Source organism: Larimichthys crocea, chromosome XX (assembly GCF_000972845.2).
Source record: "Larimichthys crocea isolate SSNF chromosome XX, L_crocea_2.0, whole genome shotgun sequence".
Taxonomy (NCBI): domain Eukaryota; kingdom Metazoa; phylum Chordata; class Actinopteri; family Sciaenidae; genus Larimichthys; species Larimichthys crocea.
Genome location: NC_040030.1, coordinates 3,008,166 through 3,025,947, shown reverse-complemented (window position 1 = coordinate 3,025,947; position 17,782 = coordinate 3,008,166). Strand labels below are relative to the sequence as shown.

Below are 17,782 nucleotides of genomic sequence, written 5' to 3'. Positions count from 1 at the left end.
GGAAGGCCGTTCTAAAACAGTGAACAGGTGAGTTGTATATAAATTCACCCTCAGTACAGTTGTCATGAACGGGGAAATTAGCTACAGAGACCAAAACTGTTTTTTGTACCAGGATGTAAACATGTTTATTTCTGCTGTGAAGTTGGACATTTGAACATGGGGACTTATGGAGACTGACTCACTTCTGGAGCCAGCCTCAAGTGGACGTTTGAGGAACTGCATTATCTTATAAGATAGACTCTGATCTAGATCTAGATCTGATTTGTTGTTGTTAAAAGATGTTTGTGGCCATCAACGTCTGATGGACTAACAGGATTTCCCAGTCAGTCTCAGTCTCAGTCTCAGTCAGTCTCAGTCTCAGTCAGTCTCAGTCTCAGTCTCAGTTTCTCTTTCTCTGCTGCAGAGTTCATAATATTTCTATCCTGACTGCAGAGGAACTGTTGGTTCTGCAAACTGAACATCTGGGAGTCTTGAGAGAAACATTTCTTGAATACTTACTTACTCTTGGATAAACAATTTCATGGGGGAGTGAACTCCTGGTGTAGACTGCTCGCTACAAAATTACCCACCTAATAGCTTTTGACTGCAACATTACTGTCAAATAAATGAAAATGTGTGAACGCAAGAGTGGCCATTACATTATGTTTAATCTAAATTTCAGGTTACTCGCGATGCTTATTTTACAGCCGGGCGAGCAATTCATTTTCTCCTCTTTAACCGCAAAACGCTGCGATCCTGCCGTTATAGTAATAAAAAAAAAAAAGCACCATAAATCTTTGAGAGACGGTGGTTTGAATAAATATAAACACTGAATAAAACACTCAGTATGGAGTCTGAGCACGCTTACTTTGGGTCCCCGTCGCTGGAATGTTAATGGGATTTAGTTAGAAGCAGTTTGTGTTGGCATGGAAGGAAACACTCAGCGACAACCCCTGTGCCCCCTCATTCTTTTTCTTTTTCCCCTCTTCAAGAGCAGACAGAAATATGCTAAATATGCAGCAGTGTGACCTGAGTCCGTAGATCAGGGTTTATTTTTAGGAAAGGCGCCTTTACTCCTTTTGCTCCACCCAAGTTTTCTCATTATCTGCAAAAGGATTTTTTGGCACATGCACGGAGATGATGGCTGAATGCCTGCACGGTTTCCATCCATGTTTATGGGTCACATTTGTAGACCTGTGCAGGAAATAACATGGATATTACTGAGGGAAAGAAAATAACATATCAGTGATAAACTCGCCTGAAAGTCAGTGCACCCTCGGGAGAAATAGACGCACGCAAATGCAACACCATACGGCTCGTAGCCTTCAGCACAGTTAACTTATAGGGCTGTTATCCATGCGTGAAATTGGGTTTTCTGACAGGAAGCACCTATAGCAGGTTTAAATCAGAAGTGAGGTAATAGCAGAGCGCACGAGGATTGGATGTCAGTGCAGAGTTTTCACGAGGAAGCTTTGCGTCAGCACGCAGCGATGACTTGCAGTTTGTTGGGTTCATTATGTTTCCTCAGAGCTGAGAGCTGCAGAAACAAACATGAAGCTGAGCTGAAAAGAAATACTGGATCCTACAGGACGTCAGCAGATTTCTCAGTTTGAGTTGCAGATGTTCAAATCTCAGTTTTTCGAATGAATCCAAGAACTTCTCGTCATCGTTGTCAAAGCTGTCAAAACCTTCACGGTGGCTTGAATCATCAGAGAAGGTTCCACATTCAATAAAAAAACTATTTTCAAATGTAATAAACTACTTTCATGTTACACTACAAAGGTCCAGTGTTCAGGATGCGGTGTGGCATCTAGTGAAGTGAAGCCAACTGAATACCCCTCACCTCAACCTTTTCCTTTTAAGCACGTTGGAGAGACTACAGCGGCCAGAAAACTCACGTTTGGTTTGTTTACTGCAGAAACACGGCGGTCAGCTCCGTCTGTAGCTCGTCCTACACTAACAGAAATGATGATGATTCTTATTTTCGGTTGTACAGTATTAAAAACATGCACACAAATCCATTTTTTATCTTTTACACATATAAAGTTTTTTTAAAGAACGAAATCATAAACCTAACATAAGAATAACATGACTAAAGTGTAATGTGAGCATTTTAAATTGTACTTTAAGACACAGACTATGACTCAGATCTGTAAACAGTTTATAGATTTTGTGTTTACATGTGCTTGTTATTGTCACCAGTGAAGCAAATGTTGACCCCGCTATTAAAAATACTTTAAAATAGCCGTACTACACGTGTGTGAGGACTGAATATGGACATGCAGGCGATGTAATAAGGTGTGCAGGAGATCTTTAACTTTCAATAACTATTCAGATTTCTGTGCAGGACACAAACTTCTCAATCTTCTCATATCGCCATCGTCCCTTTTAGCTGGAAGCGAGTGCATGATCAGCATGTGTGACGAGATGAACAGGGAGGCTCGTCTCTGATCGGTGCTGCTCGGATGAGTCATCCGGCGCCTGAGGGAGTCAGTCTGTGAGATCTGCGTGGGAGCGTTCAGTCGTCGTGGAACGCTCTCCTGCAGAAACGTTTCACTCCAACTGTGCAATCATCAGAGTCCGTTTGAAGGCCAGAATCTGTGACATTGTGATTTCAGGTGTGTGGAGTCTTTCACAAACACGGTGGCTGCTTTCAGGGTCCTCGACTCTTAAACGTCTGACGTTAATGTCAGTGTTATCCAGAATGATTCACTCTGAAATGACGTGAAGTGATACGATGTACACACCCATATAACTTCATGATCAATGAATCCCTCTTTTCTTTGTAAGTTATTACTTAAATCTATAAAATATCAATGATAATGGACCCAAATAAGTAAAGTTAGAATATTAAACATTAAAAAATCTAAATTTTTCAAGGACTAAAGTGTTAACATAGTGTCCTCTGACTACCTCACACTCACATATGTTGTTATGCTGTTATTCTGTTGGACAACAATCAGAAAACCCCAAAAAGTTTTTAACTTACAAATAAAAAAGTAACAATTAAACAATTTAAAAGTTGATTTTCATGCATATCCGTATATTTGAAAGGTGTATGTACCTCATTTATTTTTCTATTTCTAGTATATTTCTATATTTCTCTCTCTCTCTCTCTCTCTCTCCTCTCTCTCTCTGCTCTCTCTCTCTCTCTCCTCTCTCTCTAAATATATGTATATATATAGATATATATTATATATATATATATATAATATATATATATATAATTTTTCCTATTAACTACCTTGTGTATTCTGGACAAGAATCAGATCACAAGAAAAAAAATCTTATATTTTTATCGTCTTTATCCAGCCATTGCTACACTCTTGTACCCCATATTAAACTCTATTCAAACTATTTCCCTACGGGGATTAATAAAGTACTTCTGATTCTGATTCTTATACTGTAAAAGATAAAAAAGTAAAAGAATAAATAGAGTTATGATGAATTAAATAATTTAAATATCTTATTCAGACTCTCTACAGTAGCTGTGGGAATGTTCCTAGGTATGCACTATAAATGACATTAATATAATAATAAGTGTGATAATATATGGACTGTTAACCATAAAAGCCTTTTAAATTGACCATAAATCGCCTTTGACTAAGTGGAGGCCCCTCAGGGGACATTAAAGGGCCATTACAGAGCTCCACGGTAGCTTCGGCTTCGCTCGGAAGTGTTCGGCTGTTGTCGGGACTCACCCGGTGGTGTCCGAGTGCAGAGCGAGCGCAGCAGCCTCTCTCAGCGCCATTCATGTGCGCAGACCGCGGGGCACACCTGGTCGGAGCGAGGAGAGCGACTCACCGAGTGGAACCGAGTGGAACCGAGCTCCACGCAGGTGAGTTTCTACCTGGATCCACAGCTGCGCTGCGCTGCGCTCCGGGAGACTTTTACGCACTTTGACAAACTTTTACTCGAGAGAAAAAAGTAAAAAGAAAAGTCAGCACAGACTCCAGGAGAGTTTAAATCTGACGCTTTTTAATCAGCAAACTTAAAGAAGTTGTTTTATTGACGCGGAAAATGTCTTCTCATGTCGTGTTTGTCTTTTTTTATTCCCCTCCTACCTGTCAGCAGCAGCCTGCTTAATCACTTGAGGAATGCGGTGCCATTAGGACGGGAGGGAAACTTTCTACCCACTGCAACTTTTAAACTTTCAGCAACTTGTGGAACATTTAAAAATAAAATAAATAAAGGGAACATGGCCACAGGCGGATTTAAGTCAAACGCCACCACGGACTTTTTGGAGGAGTGGAAGGCGAAACGGGAGAAAATGAGAGCCAAGATGTTGGGGGACATTGCCGCAGCCACTGGTGCTCCTTTGGGTGCCAGCAACACAAACAGCACCGGCACCAGTAACCGCCACGCACCGCCGCCACCGCCGCCACAACCGGCGGGCGCAGAGCTCACAAACAACGGCAACCCGGGGAACTGCCTCCCCTCCTCCTACTCCGTGGCTCGGTCCTCCTCCGGCTCGGCTTTGATGAAGAGAGCCGAAGAGGAAACAGTCACCCCGGGGAGCAACCTGAAGAAAGCTCCGCCTCAGATGGAGAAGTCTCCACCGTGCGCCACGCCGGACTCCAGCCCCGTGGCGTGCAATGACAGTGACAAGGAGAGTCCATCACCGGGCAAAGCCAAGGAGAAGAACAGCTCCGGACCGAGTGCCAGGAAGGGGAAAGGGCAGATCGAGAAGAGGAAGTTGAGGGAAAAGAGGAGATCAACAGGTGTAGTCAGCATACCGTCCAATGAGGTGAGTCAGGTGACACTGCAGGGACAGGTGTGTGTGAAAAGTGTTAAAAAGACCCGGTGATGACAGATTTATGTGTTTGTTACATCCAAAATAGAGCTGATCAAAGTTTTTACATCTATAAAACACTTTTATTCTGTTAATTCTGCAGCAACTGCAGCCAAAAAACATTCTCACTGTCTATTAACATCACTATGATTATTATATTTAAGTTGTTTATTGTCTTTGTTCACCTGATTGATGAATTAATGGATCATTTACAGTTAAAGTAGCTGATCACACACAGGAAACATCACACAGTGAAGATAAAACTGAACCATGACGTGACAGATGTTAAAAGAAAGTGATGATGCATGTGGATTAACTTCACCGACTGATCAGCTGACGTGTGCACAGATACCGATACGTACCGATATATATCGGTCGGGCTCTGATCTAGAACAGAATGAGTGTGTGTCCACACATAATTACAGACCGTATATTCATCATGTGAAGTCAGTAATATCTTCTTATACGCAGCTTTCTACCAAATATCAAGCTGTCCAAATACAGAGGTTATCTGTGAAGCGTCGGCTCCTCGAGTTTGTTGTTGTTGCATTTCAGTGTCATATTTGATGTTTAATGTTTGAGTTTGAGTTTGAGTCCGTGCTGTTGTGACTTTGTCGTAGCGTTTGTTGGAAGCGTGTTCTGGCTTTAACACGTAAATGATTCAAAGCGAAGCAACGAAAATTCCTCCCGTACGTGTGTCCGCTCGCTTTTATCGACCCTCTGCGGGGAGAGAAATGTAAGCAGCTCTGGGGGCTGGAGGTGTGTGTGTGTGTGTGTGTGTGTGTGTGTGTGTGTGTGTGTGTGTGTGTGTTAGGGCGTTCATTGTTATTGAATTTAAATCATGTCACACTCTGGGCTAATTCCTGTGGTTTAGACCCACGCAGGAACTCTGATACGAAGCCTTTCCCGGCCAACAAGCACTCCTGGCTAGTGCTGTGATTAAGTACAATCACACACACTCTAAAAAACACTCAAACTGTTGAAATAAATGTTTTCATTAAGGCATAACCACCTCCACTTCCCGTACCCACACCCCCCTCCTCCCCTTCTCTTACTTTGATAGCCACCCTGAGCTCGGTGCCGGCCCCTCGGGGGCAGAACAACTTTGGAGTTTGACCAGTTCGTCGGTTGGCGCTCCACATCCTGTTATTAGGTGCTCAGCAGCGCCTGAGCAAAAGCCGTTTGAAAGCTGGTCGCATGCCAGGCTGTAATACTGGGCTTCAGTACTCCGGGTGCTGTGCCAGATATGTTAGATGGAGCCCATAGGCAGCTGATTGTGTTGTAAAGTGTGCGAACAGACTGTTATCGGGGGGAGCCGGGAGGTAATCTGATGAAGTGGTGAGCTGATTTGTGTGCGAGCGAGAAGTCAGATCCTAACTGGAGTTTGTAGAAATGTCTCAGAGTCTGTATCACAGTTTATGATGAGATAGAAAAACCCGGACAAGCACTTAGGATTAGGAGAAACCCAAATATGCTCGATGAGTAGAAAGTTTTCAGCCGTCATGTGAGCAGGTGCCTTATCAGTTTGAGTTACGTAATAGTCAGGAACGTAAGTGACACTGTTAAATAGGGGAATCCCAAATCCAAGTTCTTTTTGGCCCCAATCCGAATATCTGTGGATTCCAAAAGTTTACCTAAAAGTTAAATTTGATAAACGTGGCTCACCTTATTTTCTTGATCCAGTTGCTGAAGGACTGGTTAAATATGAAATGAATGAAACTTAACGTGGAGGACGTGTGACGCAATCCGCCTCGTTGTTCTACGAGAGAAGAGGCATCGCTTTGTCGCGGTTGTGGGAACTCTTTCCTCCACAAACGGTCGCAGACACCGGCTGCAGACGGCAGTTTAATTTCTGGACCTGTCATCAAGTCACGGTTGACGACGTTTGTCATTTTAACGAACAAAAGAGACGGGCAGATGAGAAGCTGCTACCTGAACGCTTTGTCCGCCTCTCTCTGCTAATGGGGAGAGTTACAGTTTTAACCCTGCTGTTGTGAAGCAGAGGCGCAGAAAAGATAAATGTGCTTGACGTGGAGGAGTTAAAGACGAGCCTGCGCCAACGTGGCTCAATAAAAACCTGGATGATGTTAGCGTAGTGTGTTTTTATTGGGGTATTAATAACCAGATGTCCCAAAACCAGGATAAGACTCATAACCAGGATACTACTGTGCATGTAAACATACTCAGTGACAGATTTTTATGCTTTGATATCATCTGGGTGTCACGCTCGAGGTCATACAGTCGAGCTAATTGTTTTGTTTTTTTTGCAATGGGAAAGTGAAAGTCTTCAGAATCATGGACATGAATTATGCTGGAGGAATGTATGGCATTTCACATCGCTCACTCCCCGTCTGCAGAGTGTTTTGGCAGCCACTTGTGTGTAATTATGTAAGGTAGTTCTGTTTTTTTTCTTTGAACATGTTTTCATTTTCACGTCATAAAAAAAGTTACTTAACCCTCCTGGAGGACCTCGTTGACCTCCAGACACGCATAATTCACGGTGGCTTATTTGTTGTGCCTCCTTCAAAGAGAAGATGTTTTTCTGAGGCACTCTCTGACTTTTGACTCCAACAATAAACGTCAATCATCGTATCCCATGGAGGTCGGTGGTTTAGGGACCTTTTGACACCTTGGGGCCTCGCGATGGATCCCTAAAATACTTGCAGCTATTGGCCCGATGCTTCAAACTAGGACGCTGTAAGAGCATAAAACATTTAGATGTTTTGAACTCAGGTTGTATAAAGAGCGAGACAGTCCACACATGGAGGAGGTTGGGGTTGATGGATGGGTCAAACAAACCGGTCTTTCACTCAAGAGACCGATGTGTGCAACCAAAAGTCAATGTTGACCCAAACCATGATCTTTGCCTGAACCTCGCCTCGTAGATTTTCTTCCCTAAACCAAACTGCGACTCATGAGATGTGAAATATTTCTCGGTTCATCTCAAGTCTAACCGTACGTCGCATTGTTAACTGACCACGCTGCCATGTTTTCTCAAGCTTTGTCTCCCGGATCTCACGAGCTGAGATTCGACGCACCGATCAAATCAGAGAGAAACCATAAAAACGTTAAAGCGTCCGTCCTCCTGTGGCACATGAAGCGACCCAAACTATGCAAATGAAGACCCACTTCACACACAAACTCCCTTTGTGATGTGAATATGAGTGGACAGGTGTGAATAGAGATGCCTGGGATTATCTCCCCGGCTCGCTCCGTGCAGCATAATAGCTGCTGAGCGGGATTTGAGAGCATCGAGGGAACCCAATCTTCTGCCCGTTGAGGCCATAATGGCCTGATAAAAACCTGGAGAAAGGACGTTTCTGCACGGCATCAATCAATACCGGGAAGGTGTCTCCTTTCTCTCAGCCTGTTTTGCTGCCTCAAACTGGAGGGCATTGTTGTTGACGCTGACCTTTGACCTGCTCACGACATGCTTATGCAACAGAGGAATGTGGAGCGTCGGGTCGAGGTTTGAGCTTCTCTCGTCTGAAAATGTTCTGGGGTCGTGATGTGATGTTCATATCTCTCATCGCGCAGCTTTTCTTTATGACCCGAGACAGTTACGAGGCTGTGGGCAGACTTTCCAGCCACAGGTTTTCTTTCATGTGGGCGTCGTGTGGACCTGCCCCACAGAGGCTGCTGCCGGGGGGGAGCGGCGGAGCCCCCGGCGGCCCCTCACAGCTATTTGTCCACAGCGTCACTGAAGCGGTCAACGGGTTTAACATGAGATACAGTGCCGAGCGCTCAGGCAGTTAACACTCTGGTGATAGGAGGACACGGCAGACAAGAGGGGTCCTTGTTTAAAGTGATCCGATGTGAATCCACCGGGTTGTTAATGTGTTTTACAAACATCTTAACCTCTTAAACACTTCTGTCCTTGTGGCAGGTATTAATTCCATTTGACGATTGTTTGAAAATGTCACAAATATACTGTAGCTCTAAAAGAAAAGCTGGAACAGGCCGACAGAAGAAAGTGTGAAAGATTTAACAGCCGTAGAGCTACTTTTTTATGACGTGAAATCTTTTTACAAGTCGGTTGTTGTGTGTAGGCGCGTCTCGTCAAAAGAGGCTCGAGTTCTTTCTTCCGCTCTCTTAAAAACCGTCCGCGGAGACATTAATCAGCAAATTCCTCGAATGCAAACACCCTTGCGTTTTTTCGTTTGTGCCCAAATGAGCTTCTGCTCCGTTTTATCCAGTGAAGGGTGAAGCCTCACTGTATGAGCTCAGCTCCACTTTTAGTCAAACCAGTTTAATGAAATCAGCGCGTCATGTGTGTGTGTGTGTTTTTTGTTGCCTCTCCAGCAAGCGCCACCACATATTTGTGAGAAATGAACTCTGTTTCATGCGAGGCCCTCATTGCTGCTGCTCGAGCCTCCCACAGTCATTTCTGAATAGATTACAATCACATTCACTCGTTTGCCTCATTAGTCATTATGTTTAAAAGATGCCTCTTCCTTAGGAGTTTAAAAGCTGTGTACCGGAGCAAGGTTGTGTGTTCTGATTAAAGAAATTAGCACGACCGCTGTGCTGCGAATGTTCAGCCATAAAATGTTGGATGAAGTTTCGATCGAGCAGCAAACTCACATCCCAAGGCTCCAGTATAATAAATGGACTCTCGGTTCACAGGTGTGCAGAAGAATGCAAGAATGTTAATTTGCATAGCATGTTCCACTTCTCCTCCACCGTCTCCAAACAAGGGCACATCATCACAGTAAATACCACAGGGATTTAATCATGGACTTAGGTAAGCAAGGAGCTATTTAGGCAGGGTGTTTTGTTTCCTTCTTTTCACTTGTTGGTTGAACAACAGGAATGCTAAACTCTTTTAATTAAAACACGTGTTTTCTCCGAGTGAAAGCTTTCTCAAAGCCAGAAGCGCCCGAGTTCCCAAGAACATTTTGTTTGGTTGACTTATTGGAATGAACTCCGGGTTTGTTTACGGGGGGGGGGGCACTGTCACTGGAGATGTCTGGAAGCGGTGACTAACAAGAAAGAAAGAAAGGAAAGAAGAAAAAAAAAGTCCCAGTCGAGCTGCTCTGTGAAATTTAAGGGAATTCCAAAGGAGGCGGAAAGAGAGGACGAAAGTGGAAACGTTGCTCGTCTGCTTCAGCGGTGAAGTCGTTACCAGCTCCGTCGTTGCTCCACACGGGCACCCGGGGGTCTCTCAACACCTCATAAAACACGCAGTACCCTTCGTAATGATCCGCGGCACGTGGTTTTGTTGAGTTTAAGAGGTAAACTCGAGTTCCCATTAAAGTGACCCCTGACCAGGAGAGAGATCATTATGCTGTCAGATGGCGTCAGATCACAGGGATTAGAGCGAGGAGGAAATATTACAGTCTGTGCCGCTGCTGACACAACTCTGCACCTCACTTTGTCCAGGGCCGGGTATCGATTTAAAATGTTCTGTATTTAAGCTGAGTTGTAGAGGTTTGTCTTCTTAAAGAGAATTACACTTACCTCAAGATCGAGAGATGTATCTGCAGAGATATGCCTTCTGTTTACGGTGGGCAGTGTCTCGAATCAAAGCGTAGGACTGTTTTATGGTATGGATAATTTTTTCATCAATGATTTATAAACTATTCAACTGAAAAAAAAGACATGCCTGTGTGGTTGTTTTTCCAATTTTACCATCTTGCAAAACTTAGTGTTCCGTACTGCATCATTATTAAAGAATAAGCGTTTTATTTTCGTCGTGGTTCAAGCGTTTTTATTAAATGTTTTTTCTGGATTTGGAAACAGATAGCGAAGCGGCTTCTTGGAAGCTTGAAGCAGTCAAACCATGAAAACATCTTAATCATAATCCAAAGCTACATTAAGGTTGCTTAAAAATTGATTTCAGCACCAAAATATCAAATTTATAGCAGACAAAGGGTGAGACTACTGTGCAGAGGTGTCTCTGATTGCCATTGGCCTCGGTAGCACATAAATATTTGGCATCTTCCGAGTCGGAACATCTGTATTGCGGCACAGCTCGTCCTTTCTGTTTGATATTTACTGCCGGAGTTCTGCCGTTATTTGCACACAAGGTTCAAAGTCTCTTTTTTTTATCCAGGTCACTGCGCATTAGGTATGGCTGTTGCAGAACGTCAAGAATGCACAGTCATGCAAAACCTGCTGAAGAATCTGCCTGTGAGCCTTATCCCAAATGTTTGGTCAAGTGAGGGTAATGTGGTCAACTTCAGCACTACTGGAGCTCCCGGCGAAGGCGGGGAGACATTACTCACCTCCCGGCTACAGCTTGAGTGACACGATTGCTGTGTTCGTGGCTAATCTTTAACTGTTGAGTGTGTACATACCCACGACGTACAAGTTCGACATCAATTAACTCTTGTTGCATCGGTGTCAACTTTAGACACATTCTAAAAACAACCCCTGGAAATGATTGATCTATGGGATTTGCGTCAGATGTCATAAAAGGCCACGCTGAATAAACTTCATGTAAATATTTAACCGAATCCACTTTGACCGTCTTCTCTGCAGTAGCCTCGTCCCCGGCTGACCCTGGATTCAAGCCATTGTTTGAAAGTGCAAGTCAAACCATCTTCACTCAGAGTTAATGTGCCAGTATTTCTGCTTCTGCTTTTCGAAAATAAACCTTCCCACATTGTGCAGTTGTTGGTGAAGCTTGTGCGCATCGTGCGGTTGTTGGTGAAGCTTGTGCGCATCGTGCGATTGTTGGTGACGCTTGTGCGCATCGTGCGGTTGTCGGTGAAGCTTGTGCGCATCTTGCGGTTGTTGGTGACGCCTGTGCGCATCGTGCGGTTGTTGGTGACGCTTGTGCGCATCGTGCGGTTGTTGGTGACGCTTGTGCGCATCGTGCGGTTGTTGGTGACGCTTGTGCGCATCGTGCGGTTGTTGGTGACGCTTGTGCGCATCGTGCGGTTGTTGGTGAAGCTTGTGCGCATCTTGCGGTTGTTGGTGACGCTTGTGCGCATCGTGCGGTTGTTGGTGACGCTTGTGCGCATCGTGCGGTTGTTGGTGAAGCTTGTGCGCATCGTGCGGTTGTTGGTGAAGCTTGTGCGCATCGTGCGGTTGTTGGTGAAGCTTGTGCGCATCGTGCGGTTGTTGGTGAAGCTTGTGCGCATCGTGCGGTTGTTGGTGAAGCTTGTGCGCATCGTGCGGTTGTTGGTGAAGCTTGTGCGCATCGTGCGGTTGTTGGTGAAGCTTGTGCGCATCGTGCGGTTGTTGGTGAAGCTTGTGCGCATCGTGCGGTTGTTGGTGAAGCTTGTGCGCATCGTGCGGTTGTTGGTGAAGCTTGTGCGCATCGTGCGGTTGTTGGTGAAGCTTGTGCGCATCGTGCGGTTGTTGGTGAAGCTTGTGCGCATCGTGCGGTTGTTGGTGAAGCTTGTGCGCATCGTGCGGTTGTTGGTGAAGCTTGTGCGCATCGTGCGGTTGTTGGTGAAGCTTGTGCGCATCGTGCGGTTGTTGGTGACGCTTGTGCGCATCGTGCGGTTGTTGGTGAAGCTTGTGCGCATCGTGCGGTTGTTGGTGAACCTTGTGCGCATCGTGCGGTTGTCAGTGAAGCTTGTGCGCATCGTGCGGTTGTTGGTGAAGCTTGTGCGCTCAGCTGCCGCCGGGCGTCTTGCTGGTTTGACAGCACAAACACACACAGCAGGGGTTTGTTAAGTAAGAGGGTCGTGGATTAGAGGAGTGGGCTGAGTGTGTGTGTGTGTGTGTTGTGGTTTTTCGCGCGTCCCTAATGTGTAACCTATTTGTCGGACATTCCTGCGTGTTTGCTGCTAATGACTGTGGGGAATTTGTGAGTCAGCCCTAATCAGGCCACACTGCATGATTAGGCATTTGGGAGCTCGTCTGTTTGAGACCCCAGTCTCCATTTTCCCACTCTGTTCTATTTTAAAGTCTTGATACACAGTTTTGGTATTCCTGTTCCTCACTCTCACTTTTAAACAATGTCATCTGGGCTCTTTTTTCAACAAGGATCTTTTAAAGTTTTGAAATAAGAAATAACTTCTTCCTTCTGTCGCAGCCCGACGACGCGCTGTGGCCTCCAATCGGCCGATTAGACAAACTCAAACCTCCACAATGTCTCCGAAACTAAAACTCTCCAGGTGGATTCATGGATTAAACTCTGATACTCTACCTGTGTGTGTTCAGGCTTCGTTTATTTCATGTATCCAGCTGCTAAATCTGAGTCCTGCTCGCAGTTTACATTGCAAAACAGTGACGAATGAAGCCTGAGAATTAAGTTTAAGTGACAATACAGTATTCAGTCCTTCTGAAATGCAGTAGATGTGAAAATACTAACCTATAGCTACACGGAAACTTTATTTAAGAGCAGTACTTGAGTAAAAGTGACAGTCCAGCTTTGCTTTTTTGTATTTGAACTTTATTTGAACACAAAGAGAAAACGGCTGAAATCTGCCTATTGTAACAAATGTCACATCAGTAAACCATTAACAAGATCTGTCATCCATCAACGTTCTGTAAAAATGAGACCGCTGGCATCACGTTATGTCAATATTTGACTTTCAGCCAGTCAGTATATTTAATGTCAGACTGTCATCCGTGAACTGGGTTTGTTGTGATATTGACAAGCCAGCCGTAGGTGATGACAAGCCCCCGCCGCAACCACACCACATCATGTCATGTTCAACGTCCCAGAGCAGCTCGACACAGCAGAAGGATTCTCCCTCCGCTACTCATCGTCCCTCAAATTCACAAAAGTGTCCCACGATCGGATCAGGAGTACATTCCCACACCGGAGGGTAAATCACCTCCACCTCACTCGCCTTTCAGAGCTCCTGACTGGAAACAACAGCAGAAAAATTCCAGCTCCAGTTGGACCAGTTGGATTTATGACCTGTTAAATTCAGAAATGTTGGCCCTTAAACGCAGGTCAGCATCTCCCTGTGATTTCAGTCCAGTTATGTTTCAGTTTTCTTGACGCTTGCCTGTTTGACTCTGTTGTTTTATTGCATAAGGGACAATAACTCCTAATAATAAAACTGATAAAACACACTGCATGCGGAACGGCTCCACTCTGGAACAACAGCGTAGTCCACCGTCTGCCAATTCACACATAATCTGTTTGTGATGCACACTGTTGCGGCTCCGCCGAACACCGAGCATCGTGAGAACGCACGAGATCTCGCGAATACACCCATAATCATGCGATATTGCCGGCTGTAGTCTCACTGACTCCTGCGATGGCATTCCACGCCGCATCTTTTTTAGCTGGTGTCATCAATGATAGGTTGATTTTGGACCTCCAGAATCAACTTCTCCTCATCCATGGTGTCGACGGAGTAAAAAGACGCCTGAAAACCTCTGACCTGTTGACTTCAGGTCGACCCCGCCTGTTATGACGCGTTCTTGTAATGAAACTCGATCCACGGTGAACATGGAGTGTTTTATTTTGAAAATCAACCGGGGTTTTATTTTGTATTTTGTAGCCGATTTCCTTCCCTGCACAATCTGCTCTGTGCTGAATTCGTTCCGGAGCCGTGACGCAGCGGTACCGGAGACTGTGTGAGCTGATACATCGACTAAAAACTCCGGTAACTCCTGCCTCTGTGTGTCACGTCACGACCGATGTCACTCGGCGTTCTCCCGATAAGCATCACCGCTATCAGCCAAACATCTTCTTTGAAACTCGACCTGCGGTTCAGGAATGACAAACAAACACAACTCCTTCCTGTTTCAGTCAAAGAGAAAAAAGTCTCCGACGCAGGAATGTTGGCTGAGCACGATGATGTTTTTGAGTCTCGCCATTGTTTTGTTTGGCGTTTTTTTTTTTAAATTCTCATTTCTTACCAATGCGGCAGGAGGACAAAGGTAATTTTCACAAAACGAACCGCGAGTGGTGCTCTTGGCATGTGTTGCCCTTGAATGAAAACAAATAGGATTTATTAGAACAAGACATATGAGCGTTTATGTGGTAATTTAGACCGAAGTGAAAATATTTTCAAGACCCGGCGGATTGATTTCATCTTCTGCTTTCGACAGACTTGAATATTAGATGGCGAGGAGTTTCCCCCCATGGCTGCTTGAAAAACTGCACATAGGCCACGGAGAAGTCGCGCTTCAAAGGGACACTATTGAAAACACAGCTCAGCGAAACGGCGCTGGAATGCAGTTGAACCCTCGAAATCGAATAAATATGCGCCTCTAAAACTGCCTTGATCTTAAAGCCTTTCTTCTCAATAAAGGAAGCCTGGAGCCCGCTCGAGTCGAGAGAAGGGCCTTACCTGTTCTCAAAGCTCGAGTGTCTTTGTGTTCAGGTACTTGTGCAAGCGTGCGCGTTGTGTTTACCAAGGCGATGTGCCACTGTGACACACAACACTGGAGGGAGTGATCGACTGCACCACCCACGAAATGCCTCATTTTCCCACTGCAGCTCTCTCTCGCCGAGCTGGAAATTACTTTGGGAGCTTTGTTTTGACACTTTGTTGTATACAAGCGTGTAGACGTGTTGTTCTGGTACCATTTCTGCAGTTTTTAGCCCAGTTTTGTTTAAACCTACGAGGACAAATCTAGTGTTTTTAGCCCAGTTTTGTTTAAACCTACGAGGACAAATCTAGTGGAAGCTTGCAATACTGGAACAAAACAACCCAAAAAGACACTTAAATGCTGTATTTGGTGTTCAAGGGAATAAATGACAGATACATTTCAAGGTTTTCCCCACAGCGTGAAGCTGAAATGAAGACAAAGAGACAACACCCTGCACAGGACTTGTTGCTTACACTGTCTAGTTGATCATAAATGCGATGCCATCATGATCTAGAGATATCTTTTCTTCAAGGAGAACAACAAAATGCCTGGAAAAACAGGAAAGCACCTCAGGGTATTTCCAGTTGGATGCAAACTTGCTTGACTTGACAAGATTTACCGCCCACAACAACAACAACACCTCAGGGGAAACCCTCCGTTATTAAAATGTACGTATCATTTTACAAACAGTGAACACACTGAGCAGACGCCTCGATGGGACTTTTACTTTTACTTTGTGGACACTAACATGAGGCAGCACGCTTATAAAAACACCACCTGGGCTTCGATCTGCATGTCATAGTATTACTTCATTCATATGGAGAAAACCTGACAACCGTTAAATGCACCGGGAAGTCTGAGGGTAATATATTCTGTCAGAGCGTTTCGTGTGGTGAGAAACATCTGATGTAGAACCTGTTGCACTAGTTCTTTCCAGTTCTTATCACTTATCAGCCTGACATATAGCGAAACTAAATCAACAGTGAAAGCACAGATGGCGGATCGCATCGTTTCTGATCTCGCAACATCAGAAACAAAAAGGTAGCAGGTTATCTTGACATATCTTGACATGTTTGCAGGCAACAGCAGTTTAAAAAGTGAAATCTTTTACATGCACCACAGTGTTATTGTGCCAGAACATCACAGCATTTTATTTGATTCTCCATCTAGTTTCAGAATCATATGAACAATATTCTTCAAACATCCGCCCTCCACTGAATTTAGTTTGTAATCCCACAAGACAACTCTTCACCAGAGAGTTCAGTGCCCGACACAAATGATGGTTTATAAGTATCCGAAGCTTATCCGTGACTTACAGTCACAGCTGTTACCTGCTGACCTCACGTTACGTTGAGATATAAAGAGTAAACATGACGAGGCAAATACAACAAGAACCAGTTCCGAGTTGTCAATCTTGACATCGTCGACACACCCTGTCAGCTGACACGTATATTACAACGCAAACAGTGCCGGGACAGTGTGTTTCTTGTTGCCTTGACAATAGACAATAAAGATTACACAGATGAATGTTTGAGGGTCTTCACATCCACGTTGGGTCAACAGTGTAGGACTTGTAGACCTTTTTGTGTGTTTATTAATTTCAAGCAAGGTATCAACCTGAATTTGTACCAGAAGTATCGGATTGTAGGTATTGAACTGCTGATAATATTCAAAAGCATCCCTGGCTTGTGCTTCGATACAGCTTAGGGCTGTTTCCCAAAGCTCAAGGTGACGTCCTCCATCGTCTTGTTTTGTTCAGTTTAATCGATTCACAGACCAGATAATAAATCTGGACTTCATTCCTTAAGTTTTTTTGTTAGTTTGTCCTGTCACAAGGGCGACAGTTGCTACACTTTTTAATCTGATGTGGATACAAAGCTGAACATCAGCATTTAAACATCAACACAACAAAACACATGTGGCCGTCCCATGGACCGGCACATTGCATCACATAGTGAAGATCCAGTCGTGTGTTTGTTGATCAGCGTGGATCATCTGCATGTTTTGGAACAAGTCTCGTCTGACTCATAGTACAGTTTGCTGTGTTTTCTTTTCATGTCGATGTTCCTCGATGTGGGTGTGAACCTCGCCTTATTAATGAAGTCATCAGAGGTTATTGCCCTGGATTGAAAATTGCTTGAAACAATGTCAAGGACAAACAGACTTTTAACTTTGAGGCATGCAGACAAGACACTATCTTCAGGTGAAACATGTATATAAAATCTTTATTATCACTGTTACATCTCTGTCTGAAACTGATGACTGCCATAAATTCATTGAAGTTCCCTTTCATGATTAGAAAGGAAGGTCAAGGGAATAAACGCTTTGATTAGTGTTTACTCTGATCTCTGATCTTCACACACCGGCCCAATCAGCAGCTCATTTTTTACTCTAACCATGCTGATTATTAGTTGTGACGATTTAAAGACTCCTGAATATTCAAATGTTGGAAAAACAATGAATATCCCAGCCCCACAAACCACGAGCAGCCCCTCAGATCAGCAGTGTATCGAAAGAGAACGACTTATTACGAAACTTTGAGTGAAGTTTGTTTCCTCGGGTCTGTCCGCTCACTTTAATTCAGCATCTTCCACGCTTTGCGCTCTAAACTGTATAAACCAGACCTCAGGGCGACTGTTATTTATTCCCTGAATACTCTCGTCCTTTCCTTTTTCCTAATCTCCCCTCACTCGACAGCAACACGATGAATTATTGATGCCGTTACCTGTTGTTGTCTGTCCACAAATAAAACCCCATCAGTGAAATGCAAAGAAACGC

General features: G+C 44.4%; 1 protein-coding gene across 2 annotated transcripts in view; it reads left to right on the top strand.

The window, feature by feature from the left end:
- The first annotated feature begins 3,630 nt into the window (after positions 1-3,630).
- The window catches only part of pawr (PRKC, apoptosis, WT1, regulator), a 59,891-nt gene continuing 45,739 nt past the window's right edge, over positions 3,631-17,782 (top strand). The window contains exons 1-2 of one of the 2 annotated variants that reach the window (XM_019276938.2): positions 3,631-3,817; positions 4,054-4,726. In XM_019276938.2, the coding sequence (XP_019132483.1) occupies positions 4,178-4,726 (549 nt within the window). In that variant the 5' untranslated portion in view covers positions 3,631-3,817; positions 4,054-4,177. Of the gene's footprint in view, positions 3,818-4,050; positions 4,727-17,782 lie in introns of both variants that reach the window. The other variant, XM_019276939.2, reaches the window with a different exon arrangement.